This window comes from Artibeus jamaicensis, unplaced genomic scaffold (assembly GCF_021234435.1).
Source record: "Artibeus jamaicensis isolate MK-2021 breed Jamaican fruit bat unplaced genomic scaffold, CSHL_Jam_final contig_456, whole genome shotgun sequence".
NCBI lineage: Eukaryota > Metazoa > Chordata > Mammalia > Chiroptera > Phyllostomidae > Artibeus > Artibeus jamaicensis.
Genome location: NW_026521839.1, coordinates 7,571,418 through 7,590,442, shown reverse-complemented (window position 1 = coordinate 7,590,442; position 19,025 = coordinate 7,571,418). Strand labels below are relative to the sequence as shown.

General features: G+C 36.8%; 1 protein-coding gene across 7 annotated transcripts in view; it reads right to left on the bottom strand.

Moving 5' to 3' along the window:
* FAM13B (family with sequence similarity 13 member B) overlaps positions 1-19,025 on the bottom strand; it is a 78,831-nt gene that overhangs the window by 29,082 nt on the left and 30,724 nt on the right. For 4 of the 7 annotated variants that reach the window (XM_053666451.1, XM_053666453.1, XM_053666452.1 and 1 more), the window contains exons 8-9: positions 10,423-10,464; positions 5,466-5,595 (exon numbers count right to left, since the gene is read on the bottom strand). In XM_053666451.1, coding sequence (XP_053522426.1) covers positions 5,466-5,595; positions 10,423-10,464 — 172 coding nt within the window. Of the gene's footprint in view, positions 1-5,465; positions 5,596-9,593; positions 9,750-10,422; positions 10,465-19,025 lie in introns of all 7 variants that reach the window. The other 3 variants (XM_037147543.2, XM_037147546.2, XM_037147547.2) reach the window with 2 other exon arrangements.

Genomic DNA, 19,025 nt, shown 5'->3' with positions numbered 1-19,025 from the left:
TACACTACTAATCTTCAAGAAAACACAAATCCAAACCACAATGATAGTACCTCATACCTGTTAGACAGCTATAATCAAAAAGATAAGAAATAACAAGTGTTGGTGAGGATGAGAAAAGGAAAACCCCAGTGCACTCTTGGTGAGAATATAAATTGGTACAGACACTACTATAGAAAATAGTATGGAAGCCAAAAAATTTAAAACAGAACTACCAAATGATTACCAGCAACTCCACCTCTAGGCATTTCTCTGAAGAGAACAAAAATACTAAACTGAAAAGATATCTGCACTCTCATGCTCACTGCAGCATTATTTACAATAGCCAAAACATGGAAACAACCTACATGTTCATCAATGGATGAATGAATTAAAAAATTGTAGTGTATATATACAATTGAATATTATGCAGGCATAAAAAAGGAAATCCTGCCATCTGTGACAACATGAATGGACCTTGAGAGCACTATGTTAAATGAAATAGGTCAGACAGAGAAAGATAAACACTGTACAAACTTCTTAAGAAATAAGTAAGGCATGATGACTATAGTTAATAATACTCTAGTGTATATTTAAAAGGTGGTGAGAGTAAATATTAAAAGTCTCATCACAAGAAAAAAATTTAACTGTGTGTGATAATGGATGTTAACTAGACATGTGATCACAGTACATACATACATTGAATCATTATGCTATACACTTGGAACTAATGTTATTTGTCAATTATATCTCCATTTTTAAAAACCAAAATGAGAGAGAAAGATTGGGGTATAAAGCAAAATTTAAAATGTGACTGAGTAGTTGTTTCCAGTCAGAGGTTTTGAGTATTTCTGTTAACTTAAAACAACAAAAACAAAAACAAAAAAAGCTCCTATGAGATCTCACAATATAGTACAAGTCAAATTGACATCCATCTCTTCCTCTTAGATATCTGCTAGAGTTTCTTAAACACTTCTGGCCTTAAGTTCAAAAGGAGGTAATTACATGCCAGAAGTCTCAGTGTTTAGAAGATATAAATAACTGTACACTTAGTCGGACACAACCAATGAAGGCCTGCTAAACCTGAAATGAACTGTTTCTGTGAGTCTACTGATAAGACCAAGTATTTTCATGTGAATCTAATCAGGCTATTGATTTTCAGACTGTTTCGATCCCCAAAGCAGTACAAATTACTGTACAACCTGTACCTATTTAAAAATTTACAACCTATCTCATTATACCAATACAAAAATCCTAAATACTTAACTACAGAATTCAATAGCACATTAAAAAATATACCAATTTGCAGAAGACTTATCTGATAAGACTGCTATTTGAAATAAACAAAGAACACTTAAAACTCTAACAGAAAACAACCTGATATAAAAAATGGGCAAAAGACCTGAACTCAGCCAAATATACAGATGGCAAATAAGCATATGAAAAGATGCTGATCATTAAGTCATTAGGGAGTCACAAATTAAAATGAGATACCACTACACACCTACTAGAATGGCCAAAATCCAAAATACTGACACCACCAAATGCTGACAAGGATGTGGTTCAACTTTCACTCACTGCTGGTGAATGAATGAGAAACACACTCACTTTATAAAGGCATTCAGTTCATAATAAAGACAGCATTTCAAATCAGTGAGGCAAGATATTCTATAAATTCATGTATTAGAAAAACTAGGGTAAATATCTACGAAAAAAGCTAAATTCATTCTTCATACCTTAACAAGAAATTCCCAATAAGCCAAGTATTTAAATGTGAAAAATGAAACCAAAGAAGTATTTAAGAAAGTTAGTTTAAAATCTGAGATTATGAAAGGCCTTTTTAACAGTGACATAAAATCTAAAATCTTGTTTAAAATGCTGATAAAACTGAATATTATCAATTAATCACCTTAGTAACAAACTGGAAATAAATATTTGCAACTGATCACAAAAACAGGGAAGTGGGGCTGTTTCCTTAATAAATAAAAAGTGCCTACCAAAAAAAAGGAAACACACAAAAATGGTGCAAAAGATATAGAAAACTAAAAGTAGAGATAACGCTTAACATTTCTATAGAAATGTTCATGAAAATTACAACATACAAATTTCCCTTCCCAGGCTGTAATTTAAAAATCTGCTACTGTTGAATAAAGGGTTCATGAAATAGGTACTCCTACAAATGGCTAATTGATAGTATAAATTGTTTCAATGGAAGGCCATCTGGCAATATACAGTAATATTACAAATGCTCATACTTTATGACCCAAAATTCTGCTCCTATAAATTTATCCTAAGATAGGTTTGTATGAGGTAAAATGGTGTATGTATGAGGCTATTCACTGCAGCGGTTTTTGATAGGATGGTCCTTTTTATAGTTTTATTATAGTCAATGAGGTGGAGAGGAAATTAATATAGATAGGGATGGGAAGGTGACTTCTATATATGTTTGCAGCTTTTAAATTTTTGACTGACTATCCCTTTTCAAAAGACAAATACATAAAAAGTATATTTTAAGAATCTGTAAGACAAAAATCAATTATCCACACACAGAGCATTTAGTCACCAAACATTCCTTAAAAGTGGTAGTAAGCTAAGAATGATTTTACATTTTTTAATGGCAGGGGGAGATCAAAATACCAATATTTTGTGACATGTGCAAATCAAGGGAAATTCAAATTTCAGTGTCTATAAATAAAGTTTTATTGGAACATAGCCATGCTGTACTGTTTATCTATCTTCTATGGCTGTTTTCATGGTACAACTGCAGAGTTGTATAGCTGTGACAGACTGTGAAGGCTCACAAAACCTAAAATATTTACCATCTGACCCCTTAGTAAATAGTTCACTGATCCCTTCTTCTGTGCAGGCTTCCAGCTTCTCTGGACTCTAGTCACTTTCCATCTAAGCCACTAGCATCATGCTATGTCACACCACATGTCCAACTCTTACTTCCCTCTCATGGCAACTTCTTCACTTTGTTCTCACTTCTACTGAGCCAGCTTCAAGGCCTCATTTCAAGTTTCCAATCCACTCACTGATCATGTACTCTGCACCTGTGGCCAACTACTAACAGCTATTTTATCAATGCTCTTGCCAACAGGAAACAAGTTAACAGTTGGTTTTCTGTCCTCCAGACAGGCAAATTCTAAATGATAATGTCAAATATGTAACACTGCTTGAGTTTGATCACTACAAACACGCCATCAAACTTCAGCTAGAGACCACTAGACCACTGATACTCAAGTACTACCAAACTCGCTTCTATCTGGTCTCTGGTCTCTGTGATTTCACTCCATGAAGGTTCCCACAAAACTTCAACCAGTTTCTTCAAACCCCAAACCCTATTCCTATCTTCTCACCCTCTGAAAATGAGGCATTTCACTTTATAATGGTCAAAACCACCTGGAGTAAACCCTCCAAACTTCTACTTCACAAAACATTGTGTATCTCCCCTTCAACAGAGGATTCAAGGAGCCTTTCCTATGTAGGAATAGTCACTCAGTCTGTGCCCTGAATCGTCATCCCTCCATCTCTTTCCCCTAAGCCCTCTCCATGCAATAGTCCAGTAATTACCCTGTTTTTCTCATACTTTTTCATTCTCTCCCTACTAGTGACGGATTCCTATACTCCCAATCAACATGTTCAGAACAACACAAAAACTCTTCCAAAGCCAGACTGCTTCATCTGTTTGCTTTTATTTTCAATGCCAAAACTTATCCAAAAGGCATTTCACTTTGCTGCCTCTACATGCTCATTTGAATCTCATTCCCCTACCCTTAACTTCAGCCTTCTTCCTTAAAATCCACTACCTATCAAATCTCCTTTTGTTTTACCAATAATTTCTATCACTAAATCCAATGAATTTCCTTTCATTATAAGTTTTTCATTTAAATTATTTGATCAAAAATAATAGAAATCTAAGAGTAAACTGAAGAAAAATCATTCATTATCCCATCAGCCACAGATGTCCAGTATAAATATTTTGTTGTATTTCTTCACCTTTTATCAGTATCTTTCTTCTTGTCAATATCACACAAATAGGAACTACATTAGTTCTGATACAACAATACCCCATTATGTGGATATACCATAATTTATTTGACCCCTCATAGTTAACAAAAACTTTTTATATTTTCTACTGCAAATAAATCCCCATAAAAATTCTAGTAAATAAATCTATACATGTATCTCTGATTTGTGTGTATTTTCTTAGGACACAGCCCTAGATTCTGAAATTTCTAAGTAAAAAGTTTTAAGTCCTTTTGTTCTTATTGTCAATACAGTTTTTCCAAGGAGTTTATAGTGGCTTGTTCATTCCCAATGCCTATGGTCTAAGACTACCTATCTCCCGTTACCCTCACCAATGATGATGTGAGAAGCATCAGTCGGATAACTCCTGTACCCGCCCAGACCAGGGATCGGATCCACAACCTAGGTATGTACCCTCACTAAGAATCAAACCTGTAACCTTTCAGTTATGGGACAATGCTCCACTGAACTGAGCTACACCTGCCAGGGCTATTCCATACTACTTTTGATATTTAAAATAATTCTCTAACATTGGTATTACCCCCTACTTATCTACAGAAAACAGAAGCTCAGAGAACTTAATGAGATTTGACTGAAGACATACTGCTATTGAGAGATGAAGCCAGAATAAACCTCAATTGGTTGATTCTAAATTCCTTATACCTACTTTAGTTTATGGTTTAGAATAAAAACATGCTGAAGGAAACTTCCTTATCAATTAAGTATTTTATCTTACAAAGTGTTACCAAAACTGAACTTTGAGCCCTGGCTGGTGTAGCTCAGTGGACTGAGTGCCGGCTATGAACCAAAGGGTTGCTAGTTCAATTCCCAGCCAGGGGACATGCCTGGGTTACAGGCCAGGTGCCCAGTGGGGGCCATGTGACAGGCCACCACACATTTAATGTTTCTCTCCCTCTCTTTCTCCCTCCCTCCCCTCTCTCTAAAAATAAATTTAAAATCTTTAAAAAAGCAGACACACAAAAAAACTGAACTTTGAAAGTCATCTTAGAAAGATGTTGCTTTGTTATTGAAATTATGTTAAAAACAATGTTACTACTACTACTAATTGTGGCAGTGAAAATAATTTACTTTTAAAATGATATTCGTGGACTTTAATTATAAAAAGATTCTACATTCTTCAGAAAAAATCTGGGAAATAGAGAAAAACTTTCACAAGAATAAAATTCAACCACAATACCTCCAACCACCTCAGCTAACACTATAATGTGTTTCTTCTCAGAAAATATTTTGAAGTAAGGCATTTTATACCTACTTCTCTACCCAATAATGGTCTCTGACCTCTACCAAGAAAATACATGTTCTTGAGACTTAGAATCAACAAATACATTAGCAAAGATGGTGAACTATAGCTGTTGGTATCAAAGGAACACATGAAGTACTCCAAGTTGTATGTCTACCACATCTAACAAAGTTTTTTTTTAAGTCTTTGCATTTCTTACCTGGTTATCTTCTTCATCCTCAAATATAAAATCTTGCTGCATAACTTCACTGTCCAAATTAGTGCCAGCGACAGGTTCTGAACAGCCTCTATTACTTTCACTGGTATTAATATCATCAGCGATATCAAGCCTAGTAGTGACGATTAAAAAATCAGATCAGACCAAATGTTGAATATGTAACGCCTTTAAAATAAATAATAACAATGATCTGAAACTTTTACCTATTAAAGAAAATGTGTCTTGTCATAAAAATCCATACTTTCTTTATCATGCCCAGTTCTATTATTAAATGCACTGCCCATTTTTGTCTCTCCATGGCATGTTGTAAGGAATCTACCTTGTAAAATTTTCAAAAGTAAATGAATGGGCTCACAAATAATTTATGTGTCAAAATACTATTTCCTTTGAAAATACCCTCAATCATAATAATGACATATTTATTTGATTAAAACACAAGCCTAGCATTAGAGACCATGTAGAATCCAACATCTTCTCAAGTACAACGGGAATAGCTTCCTATCGCTGACTTCCCATCTAACATAATTTGCAACATGCAAAACACTGCAGGTCTTTATTTACAAAGACAATACCACTGCTGAGAGAATATGAGAGGTAAAAATAAGAATACTGTCCCCAGTGGTAAAAATGAGAGCACCGTCTGGGCATGAGCATAGGTTTTCAGGATCTTTAACTAAGCTAAGGGCAAACTCCAAGGAATCTGCTTATATCATATCCTTTGAAATATTGTCCCACTTTTCCCAACTTTTATCTACTGCTGTTTTTCCTTAATAATCAACCCACATACTTCCTATACATCCAGCTCTATCAGTTCTAATCACACCTTGAAGGCATACAAACTAGGGCCACTGCAGAGCTGCACAGGCTGGTGATGCCAACCATGCAAACTACATGACACACCAGCAGTTGTACAATGTGGTATTCCTATAATAAACATATTCCAACCACTGGTTTTCATATCCATTAACTTTTCTTTCACTTCGTATTTAATAGCTATTCTAGTGTACTAGACATATTTGGCCTTTTAAAATTTTACTTCTTTAAAAACAAAATCTCTCTACACAATCATCTATTTTTTTATTTTTTTTATTGATTATGCTGTTACAGTTGTTCTATTCCCCCTTTCATTCCCCTCCACCCTACCCCCCCCATCCCCACCATTACCCCCCTTTAGTTTATGACCAAGTGTCTCAAGTCCTTTAGATTCTATATTTCCCATGCTATTCTTGCCCCACTTCTATTTTCTATCTACTGTCTATGCTACTTATTTTTTGTACCTTCTCCCCCCTTCTCCTCCTCCTACTCCCCTGTTGCTAACCCTCCTTGAGATCTTCATTTCTATGTTTCCACTCCTGATCTAGCCGTCCTTTTAGTTTGCTTTTGTTTTAGGTGTGGTTGTTAATAACTGTGAGTCTGTTGTCCTTTCACTGTTCATGTTTCTTTAACTTCTTTTTCTTAGATAAGTCCCTTTAACATTTTATATAATAAGGGCTCGGTGATGATGAGCTCCTTGAATTTGATCTTATCTGAGAAGCACCTTATCTGTCCTTCCATTCTAAATGAAAGTTTTGCTGGATAGAGCAATCTTGGTTGTAGGTCTTTGGATTTCATGACTTGGAATACCTCTTTCCAGCCCATTCTTGCCTGTAAGGTCTCTTTTGAGAAATCTGCTGACAGTCTGATGGGGACTCCTTTGTAGGTGACTGTCCCCTTAGCTCTTGCTGCTTCTAGGATTCTCTCCTTCATTTTCATCTTGGCTAATGTAATGATGATGTGCGTTGGTGTGTTCCTTCTTGGGTCCAACTTCTTTGGGACTCTCTGAGCTTCCTGGATTTCCTGTAGTCTATTTCCTTTGCCAGCTTGGGGAAATTCTCCTTTATTATTTGTTCAAATAAGTTTTCCACTGGTGGCTGTGCCTTTCCCCCTTCTGGTACCCCTATAATTCGGATGTTGGAGCGTTTAAAGATGTCCTGGAGGTTCCTAAGACTCTCCTCATTTCTTTGAATTCTTGCTTCTTCACTCTTTTCTCTTTGGCCATTATTTGCTTTCTTCTGGTCCACTCCATTGATCTGAGTCCCAGTTTCCTTTTCATTGCTATTGGTGTCCTGTGCAATTCCATTCATTTCAATTAGTTTCGCCTTCATATATTTGTCTAATTTGTCGGTATAATCAACCAGTTCTGTGAGGATCCTGATGACCAGTGTTTTAAACTGTGCGTCTGAGAGTTTTGCTATTTCTTCATTGCTTAGATCTATGGGCTCTGGGGCTTTGAGATCTTCTTGCGCCATTTTTGGTCTGTTCGCACCCTTTAAGTGTGAGAAGCGGCGCCTTGGACTCCCAGGTAGCTGGTTTGTGACGCTGTATGTGGGGGCGTGGTCAGAGCAGGGAAATGGCGACCTCCTCTGCTGTTTCTCACAGCTGGGTAGGAGCAGAGCCTTAGGTGGTTCACCTGGGCCGGGCCACTCAGAGTCGCTGGGTTATGATGCTGTATGTGGAGGTGGGGTCAGAGCAGGGAAATGGCGGCGCCCTCCACTGCCGCTTGCCGCGGAGACCCGCTGGGCCTGGTCCAACCACCCACTCCCTTGCCTGTCCACCCGCGCACAAATGCGCGACCACAGTCAACACTCAGCACCGCTCCCCCGCTGTCTCCCCCAAGGTCGCTCGCCTGGTGGCATGCTTGGTCGCTCACTAGGTCCAACCCTGCGCCTGGATTCCGCGCACCTGGATTCGGCGCCTGAGTCCGGCTGACCTGAGTCCGGCTGACCGAGTCCTCCTGTGCAACCCTGCTTCACCAGCCGCTGGTTTCGCCCCTTACCGGTCAGGCTGAAGAATTTGTTGTTAGCGGACTTCCGAAAAGTTCAATTTTCCGTGTTCTGGCTGTGTTTTCTGTTGCTAATATTTCGTTGTCTCTAAACTTGGTTGTGTGAGAAGGCACGGCACATCCACCTATGCCTCCATCTTGGCGGAAGTCCCTATTTTTTTACTTTCCTATGAATCCTCCAAATTGGGTACATCTTTCTCATCTGTCCCACCCAAAAAAGGCTGATAAGAATTATGAAATCACTACACGTAGTCTCAGAGGAAGGCACCTATATAAATCCTAAAGTGCACAGCTCAGGTAAGAGGAAATAACACGAGGCTTGGTTTCATTTGAAGGTAACAAGTCACATTAAGAATGGAGTAACATCACACCACACCGTACATAGAGTTACTTTAAATTTATACAAATTCAACAATTTAACAGCTACCCTAAAAAAAGTATGTAGGGCCCTGGCTGGTGTAGCTCAGTGGATTGAGCACAGGCCTGTGAACCAAAGGATTGCTGTTCAATTCCTAGTCAGGGCACATGCCTGGGTTGCAGGCCGGTTCCCAACAGGGGACACATGAGAGGCGACCGTACATTGATATTTCTCTCCCTTTCTCCTTCTCTTCCCCTCTAAAGATAAATAAATGAAATCTCTAAAAAAAAAAAAAGTATGTAGGGAGGGCAGAGGCTGGCGGCAGGAATAACAATTTAAATCGCAAAGGATGACTCTGTTCACCATTTCTTCACTGATCAGTGATGTCACTCTCCTGTCAGTGTAACCCGTGTGTCTGGACCTCTGCTTGTCTCTCCTAATGTGACCATATGTTAGTCTGTAAAGGTAAGCTAACTACTTTATCTGGTATTCTGGGGTTTAATGAACAATGTATGAGATTTTTCAATGTTACATAAATGTTTGCAATTTATATACAAGTACATGAAACATCACTTTCCACAGTGACTTCCAGAAACCCCCAAGTGAGATCCCGTTATTTAAGTAAAAATATGATTTTTTAAAGATAATGAAATAACTTTGTAACTTATTGTAATAGTAAAATGTTTTAAAAGTTTCTTACTGGCCCTGGCTGGTGTAGCTCAGTGTATTGAGCGCAGGCCTGCGAATCAAAGGATCGCGGTTCAATTCCCAGTCAGGGCACATGCCTGGGTTGCAGGCCGGTTCCCTGCAGGCTAGTTCCCAGCAGGGGATGCACAAAAGGCAACCATACATTGATGTTTCTCTCCCTCTCTCCTGCCCTTCCCCTCTAAAAATAAATAAATAAAATATTTTTTTAAAAAAAGTTTCTTACTGGTCATTAGATCCTTCCCCATCACAATGAATACTTCCTGTCTCATTATTACACACCAGACTTTGTTGTGGGAGATGTGTAAGATCATGATCTATGCTGCTCTGCAGATCAAAAAGGTGCTGTTCTACAGCTGCTCTAATTGTTCTCTCTAAAATGCTACAAAACAGAAACATTTTAGTCAGAAGCAGTCCCCCTAACTAGGTATTAGTTCACATAAACCCAAATCTTAAAACCTATGACCAGTAAAACAAATTACTATGGTATTTAAAAGGGTAAGCTAGAGTGCAAAATTAAATACATAAAAGGAATACACAATGCTAATTTAAATTTTAAAATAAAATTTGACCAAGTAGATATTATACAAATCAACCATAATGTCACTATTACTACTGAGGCAGGAAGGACCAGTTGTGCCCATAATTCCTCCTCCCTGCTGTATAGATAGCCCCTTAAACAGACTTTTCAAAGCTGTTTGTAAAGCAAAATAATTTACCAAGACTCAGCTAAATAAAAGAAAAAAACTATAAAAGTACTGTTGGTATTTTTTACACAGAGTCTACTTCTTAAAGAAAATAATAAAAAGCCCTGACAGTTTTCAGTCTTTTCAGAAAATGAAAAAAAAATCACTAAAGAAAGTTCATCTTTACTTCGTATATTAGTGCAATGTGTGCCTTCATTTGTTCCTACTGCAGGACATAAAATACTAACCAGGTGCACTGTGCTATATACAATCCTTCCTCTAAAGTAAATACGATACATAATTTTCATTTCTACAATTTAGCAATATTTTTTAAAAATTTAAACTGTCTTCTACAGGTATGCTACTTACTCTGCAGAGGCTGGTAAGATGCTGCTGGGAGATATATGGGCACTGTAAACCAAAGAAAGAAATTAGTTATAGGATTCTTAAATATTCAGTGACTACAAAATGCACTGAAAACTGCCACATCCGCACTACCTTGACACAACCAGAAGAGCATACAGTCAGTTTATTACGTTCATCTCTAGCAGAGTAAAACAAAACACACTCTGCGTATGTGCATTTAGCCAACTACTTCATCAGAGACTCACTTGAAGAAACACTGTCCCATCCCAAGTCTTAAAAGGAAAAAACTGACTACAGGCGCAACAAAAGCACCCCAATTAGGATGGTATGACAGTCTCAATGCTGGCCCTACACTCCATGCCAGAAGTAACAGCATATACTAATACTCAAAGGATGCTCTCAAGCTACAAAAAGGCAAAATGGATGCTAAAATTCGCTGTGCCAGTCATTAGTTGTAGCAAACTTTGCACACTTTCTACTAATACTTACAAAACTATATATAATAGCCTAACTTTTGTCACAGTTATCAAAAGTACAACCTAAGCCCACAATGAGATATGAGTTTAAACCACAGAACTGTTTAATATTAAAATGTTGGTGAGGATGAGAAACAACTAGGACTTTCATGTAGTCCTAGTGAGGATGCAAAATTGTCCCAATCGCTGTGGAAACCAGTTCAGCCAGTTTTTCTAAAGCTTTCTAAATGACCCAGCAATTGTACTTTTAAGTGTTTACTCAAGAGAAATGAAAGCATTAAGTCCATAGGAAGACTTCTACAAGCACAACAGGTTTATTCATAATAGAAACAAATCAACCCATACAGATGAATGGATATACAAAGCATGGGATATCCCTACAGTAAAATACACTCAGCATTTTTAAACAGAAGGCATAAACAACTGATTGATTATCCAACAACAAGAATCTCAACAAAAAAAAAGCCAAACAAAAGAAACCAGACACAGAAGAGTACCCACTATGAGATAAATTCTCTTCATAAAAAATTCTAAAACACTCTGCCCGTCAATGTTTCTCTCACACAGCGATAGTTTTCTCCCTCCTTTCCCCTCTCTATAAAAATAAATAAATATATTTTTTAAAGTTCTCAAGCAAGCTCTGGCTAGTGTGGCTCAGTGAACTGAGCGTGGGCCTGCGAACCAAATGATTGCTGTTCCATTCACAGTCAGGGCACATGCCTGGGTTGCAGACCAGTTCCCAGCAGGGGATGCACAAGAGGCAACCACACAGTGATGTTTCTCCCCCTCTCTCCTTCCCTTCCCCTCTAAAGATAAATATAATCTTAAAAAAAAAACTTCTAAAGCAGGCAAAACTAATCTACACAGTGACAAAAACAGATCAGTGGTTGTCTGGGGCCAAAGAGTTGGGGGAGGGGAGATTTACTGTAACAATGCATGTGGAAAACTGTCTTTCTCTTTCGGGATATTACACTGGCATTAAACAGTTAGGTTCCCACCCCAAACTTTCCTGGTTAAGTGACCCCAACCCTGAAATAAGGAAATAGAGAACATCGATACATATAAAAAAAGAAAAGCATGTGGGGTCATGGAAATAGTCTCTATCTTGATTTATATTGGTTGTTCAAATGTATGTATGTGTAACACATGTTATGTGTACATTCATAATATGGGCACATTTTATGTAAAAATTATACCTCAATAAATTTTATTTTTTAAGAAAAAATCAGTAAAGGAAAAAACTAATATGCAATAATAGAAGTCAGACAGTAGCTCTTCTAGGGGAAGAGGGAGATGGATAATGTATGAGAAGGAGCAGGTGACCCAGGTTGTGATTGTACAAGCTGAGTTCACTTTCTAATAATTCAATAACCTTACAATTTGTATGCATGTAATTCTTCAATAAAGTCATTTTTTAAGTCAATTTAAGTTAGTTTTATGAAGCTCCTCTATAAAATGGGTCAAAAGAAACTCAAACCAACATGAGGAACAGAGTTTGTAAGGTTAATATTCTCCGGATTATCTGGAGGAAACCAATCCAGTAATCTTCAGGTCTCCCTTACAACAAGCTCATCCACAACAAATTGCACAACTGCTTTATTAGACAACAGTAAGCCATTCAGTTTGACAAACATAACATAAACTCTCCTAGCTATGAAAACAAACTTTTTAACTGCCAATATGCCAATTCTCATAAATGGGTTATTCTTACTCTAAATGCTTTCATGCTGATAAACTCAAGGGAAAGACTTCAAACATTTTCATGTGAAATAAAGTTTTGGGGAACTTCATTTCTGAAATCAGAAAAACCTAGGGAGAAAAATCACATATATACACACAAAGAAGAGTATGGCCAGCCACCACTCTGTTTCTATTAATTTCAAGTGAGCTACAAATATTTAGTGATTTCTGAAGAAAAAAAAATATGGTTTTCCCTAAGTAGTGTTTAAGCAACAACAAAGATATTAGATCTTTTTCTTTTGCCACTATTTATATTTTTAATTTCAGTTATGAGTAGCTATTAATTATAAAAGTTAAGTCTTTATGGGGTGCGAGACCCCTATATTTTCCTCAGTAATACTGCAGTCTCTAAGCTTAGGCAATTCCTCACCTATTCAGATATACGTATTTTATTTTTAATACCTAACTGCAATTCACTGACAGTGTTGAATGGTGTAAAGAAAATTTATAAATTCAACACCCTTCCTTACGATTTAATTTGTGATTTCTGTTGAGCTTTATCATATACCAAATTCTCAAAGGGTTCTCATTCTTAACTACTTAGTCCATCAGTCTGTTACTAAAGCCTTATACCACGTTTTAACTTTGGGTATAGCTTATGTCTTCTACATTCTTTTTCAAATATGCCATTGTTAGTCATCTACTTATTTTCCCAGAGGTTTTTTCTCACCTTCTTTTTATCTGATTATATTATCATTAAGATGATAGTAGGTAAGTGGACACTATTTAACAAAAAATCAAATAAAAAGAATGTAAATAGCAATGTTATTCACAAGAGTCAAGAAGTAAAAATCCAATGGATATAATGGAATGAATATGACACAACAACAAAATGAACAAACCACAGTGACATGTGGCAACATGGACAAATCTCACATAGAACGGTTAATGAGAGAAGCTACAGCAAAATTATACACACAAATTTAATTTTCATAAAGCTCAAAAATATATAAGGAAAGGATGTCATAAAAGTCATCACAGTAGTTACCTTTAGTGGGGAGGGAAGAAATCAGGATTATAAGAGCTTCTGAAGTGCTGTCAGTGTTTATTTCTAAATCTGGGCAGTAGTTCCATAGATATTTGCTTTTTACGAACATGTTATTCTCCCAGAGGAATTTTCTCACCCTTTTTTAAATCAGGTTAGATTATCAATAATATGATAGCAAATAAATGGACACAAAGAATACACTTCACAAAGAATCAAATAAAAAGAAAAATAATCAGTCCTGGCTGGTGTGGCTCAGTGGATTAAGTGCCAGCCTGTGAACCACAGGGCTGTCAGTTCGATTCCTCATCAGGGCACATGCCTGGATTGCTGCCCAGGTCCCCAGTAGAGGGCGCACGAGAGAGACAACCACACATTGATGTTTCTTTCCCTCTTTCTCCTTCATTTCCCCTCTCTCTAAAAATAAATAGCAATAGCCGTGGCTGGTGTGGCTCAGTGGACTGAGTGCTAGCTTGCAAAACAGGCAGACCAGAGGGCTGCAGGCTCGATTGCAGTCAGGGCGAATGCCTGGGTTGTAGGCCAGGTCTTGGTGGGGAGCGTGCAGGAGGCAACCACACATTGATGTTTCTCTCCCTCCCTTTCTCCAACCCTTCCCCTTGCTCTAAAAACAAATAAATAAAATGTTTTAAAAATAATAATAAAAATAGAAAATTTAAAAATTAGTGAAAAAGAAAAATAATATTATCAAAAGATTTGTCTAATGCTTATTTCTGTATGTATAACTTTTCCCCCAATTTTAAAAAGTAAGATTCCTAGGTCCCTCCTCAAACCTCTGAGGTAGGGCCCAAGAGTCTACACTTTTAACAAGCACCAGTGATGATTCTTATCCATATTAATAATTCAAGAAACAATGGCCTGCATCAATATCTAGCCTCCAAAAAGACTAAGCTTCAAAAGTTCTGATAGTGATAAATTGGATGGGTAGGCAGAAGAATTGATATTTTTGTTTCTTATACCTTTAAATACTACTGAAATTACAAATATGTATATATGAGTAGTGATCACCAAGACAGATTACTAATGTAACAGTAAAGATTCTTTAGTCCTGAAGACTATGGTAAGAACCTTCTCCCCACCCTGAAAAGCCATAATAAACATATCAATTAAATAGATTTTTGTATTCTGAGTCAGAATGTCACCCATGAGGTCACAAAGTTGACTGACTTTGTCCTCTGAACTTCTGAAAGACAAAGGACTGATTAAATCATAGTTTTCAGATTTCAAAGAATTTTTTATTTTCAAACTTTAGCCAAGTTCTGTGGGTAAAGAGCACTTATGTACAAAACAGGACTAGCACATACTTAATGGATGGCTGTAAAAAAGATTTATCAATATAGTTATGCATCTGCAGCAGCAGCAAAACAGCATTTGTATCATAGTAAGTATGTGAATTCTGATTAATAAAAGACACAAGAAAAATAATTACTGACATAAGGTCAACTTACTTAGGTACCACAGAGAGATGTCATAAAGACCACCTAAAAATGCTGTCTTCACTAAACCCCCAGACAAAAAAAACAAACTAAAAGGACAAAACAGTAAGTAACATAGGTCATACATATTTGAAAGTCTCAGTCAAATGTAACATTAAAGATTATAGCCATTCTCTGACCTTTTTCCCCTCCTCTGCAGTTACCGTATTTTTTGGACCATAAGACACACCTAGGTTTTAGAGGAAAAAAGGAAAAACATTTTTGAAGCAAAAAACTGTGCTAAAATATTTAGTAACATAATATTTCACCAATGTACATGTAAAGCTACATTCAGCCTGTAAGACCCACCCCCATTTTCCTCCCAAATTGCCCCCCCCCACAGGCGCAGGGGCGGGGGCGGGGGGGTCTTATACTCCAAAAAAAGTTAACTCTATTTTTAAATCTGCCTACAATCACATACTCTTCTTGAGAACCTAAGATCAATCTTGCGGTCACTTATTCCAATACAAATTTTTTGTAATTCAAATACACTTACAACAGGGAACTATTATTTTAATTTCCCAGTTGCAAATATTTAATGTTACAAACAATACAACACTACAGCTCTATTTCAATTCAATCTGATAAGGATCACTTTACCTGTGCAACAGAGCTTGAAGCCATTCTGCATAGCATGGCATCTCCCAACAAAACCATCAAGGGACTTCAAACACCACAAAAGATGATGACGGGTTTATAAAAACTGCTGAGCAATTATCAGAGCTGCAGCCTGAACAAAAGCAGGCTGCAACTAGAGGTCACTACTAACAAGGAGGGACCCAATCAACAGTCCACAAATTTCTTCCCAAGTACTGTGCAACTTTGCAGGAGGCAGGGAAAGGACTATTTTTAAATCTGGCCAGAACTCCTATAAAATTAGGCTTATTTAAGCCTAACCGAATGTAAAGCAAACAAACCCATCTGTTTGTTTTCATTAGTCATACTATTATAATCAGGGGTATAAATTATGTAAATATGAAATTGCTAAAAAAGATATATAACAATACTATTGTCCAGTTATCCATTTTTGGAAAAGTATTAATTGTTAATTTTTCAGATCTTAAATTAGAAAGATTTCCAAATAATTTATGCCAGAATCACATCAAATTATTACCATTTTTTTAAAAAACTGTGGTTTCAAAAAATGTATAGTACAAAACAAAAGCAAAAATTCCATGCCTTTCCAGCCAAAAGCAAAACCCTCTTCTTCACTTTCCCCTAACCTTGGAGTACCCTATCCCTATGATAAGAGTAAATTCAAAGATTCCTCACTATCAAAATGTTAGTTAATAAGTTAGAACAGCCCTGGCTGGTATAGCTCAGTGGATTGAGCGTGGGCCTGCAAACCAAAAGATCATGGTTCAATTCCCAGTCAGGGCACATGCCTGGATTGCAGGCCAGTTCCCAGTGAGATACACATGAGAGGCAACCATACATTAATATGGTTTGCATATTAATGTATAGTACATTATACATTATGTACTGTACATTACTACCTGGAATACTATGCAGCAGAAAGAAAGGAGCTCTTCTACCCTTCGCAACAGGATGGATGTATCTGGAAAGCATTACGCTAAGTGAAACAATCCAGGTGGTGAAAGACAAACACCATATGATCCCACCTGTACGTGGAACCTAATCAACAAAGCAAATAAGCAAGCAAAATACAACCAGAAATATTGAAATAAAGAAATGATCTGACAGTAATCAGAAAGGAGGAGGGAGAAGGAAGGGGATAATGGGGAGGGGCACATCAAGGAACATGTATGAAGACACTTGGACAATGCCAAGAGGGTGTGTTCGAGGGTAGGAGGCAGGGATGAGTGGGGCAGGGGGACAGAGAGTGGTGGGGTGAAAATGGAGACAAATGTACTTGAACAATAAAAAAAGAGAGAGAGGGAGAGAGAGAGAGAATTTCACAGATGTAATTAGTGTTCTGAATCATTTAATTGTAAGGTAATCAAGAGAAGATTATACTAGGTGGGCTTGACCTAATCAGGTAAGCCCTTAAAAGAAAGTTGTCCCTCTTTGTGAAGAGATGTGAACTGTGAGAGGTCCACGGGAAGGCCATGTAGTCAGAGCCTGTCCTTTAAGAGCTGAAAGCAGCAAGAAATTGAGAGGAAAAAAAGTTCATTTTGTTTTTTCCATAAAATAAGAGATGCATTTTTCATTTTCACCAATAACTTTATTGACTTGGATATTCTGAATATGTCAGCTATCTCCTGCTACTGGCTTCTAGTGGGTGGTGCTAAACATCTTCCAATGCATAAGACAGTCCCACAGCAAAAATTATATGGCCAAAATGTCAATTGTACCAAGAAACTTTGCAAACTACTTTTGACACATTTGATCAGTCACAGCAGCTTCTTCATACACTGCACAAATCTTTTTTTCTTTGCACATCAGTTGCATTTTTACCTTTCTTGAAATAATAAAAACATAATAGGTTGAAAATGTTGTATATCTTCTTCCATTTTCAATATTAAAATGGCTGCACAAAAATTCACCAAATTTGGTAAGTTTCTTTTTAAATGCATGCTGATATGACATCTGCCACAATACAATCTAACACATTTTTTAAATGAAATTAAAGAAAACCAAGCACTACTAGAACCATCGTATGGAAAAAACTAAACAAACTTTTTGGCCAAGCCAATACTATGTTTCTCCTCTAAATACATGATGCCTATGATAAAGTTTAACTTATAAATTAGGCACAGTGAGATTACAACAAAAAATAATAAAATGGAACAAGTATAAAAACATACTATAATAAGTTATGTGAATGTGGTCTCTCTCAAAATATCTTATTGTACTATACTTGCCTGTCTTGTGATAATGAAAGATGATAAAATGCATACATGATGAGATGAAGTAAAATGAATGATATAGGCACCATGATGTAGTATCAGGCTACTACTATTGACCTTCTAAAGATATGTCAAGAGAAGGATCATCTGCTTCAGGTGATCCTGGATTACAGAGCCATGACAATGTCAATGGTTGGACATTAGGAGCAGGTATGTGTGATGGTTGAGGAAATTATTTTCTGACCACAGTGACTGTGGGTAACTGAAATCATGGAGAGCAAAACTGCGGATAAGAGATGACTACTGTACTATGTTTCTTATGCCGCTGTAGTCAGCTGAAGGCATATTTCCACAATAATAAAGTATCCACAGAATGAAGTTAAGATCAATCTCAAAACCCTGAACTAAGACCTCTTCCTCAACCACTATACCCTTTCCTGCAACACCCTTAAAATTGAACCAGCAGAACCAATGAACTCATGAAACTGAAGCCCTAGCATCAACAAACTAACAAGAAAATACCAAACTTTTCATTCTTTCTAAATTCCAAGTTTAACAAGACATTAAAAGCACAACTTTAAATGAAATTTATAATGCCATTTACCTGTTTTGTTTGGGGCTTTTTTATTTATGTGTGTTTCTGTAAGCATAAGTATATATTAATATCATCTAAACCTCAAGCTAAAATAAATCTAATATAGACTACAAAAAAAGATTATGAAGCACAGGGGAAACAAGAACCCTTTCAGAACTCTCCCATGTCTTTACATTTTGTGAAGATAAAGAGTCCCCTTAAATCTGTATATATTTAAATAGCAAAGCTAAATTACAGATGAATACGTGGATGTAAAGCAACATTTTTTCATCTGAAGATACAAAGCACTTCAGAAACAATCTTGAGATTTCCATGGACTTCATAAATAAGGCTGAGGCTCAAAAGCAATTAAAATTCCTGCTTTTTATGTACCCTAGGGTATCCATACCCTAAACCACATTATTTTTCCAAATGGAACTTAGTTCAAATCTTAAGAAAATATGACTAATGGCAAATAATATATAAAAATAATAGATGCCTAAGTTGACCAATCAATATAGCTCATAC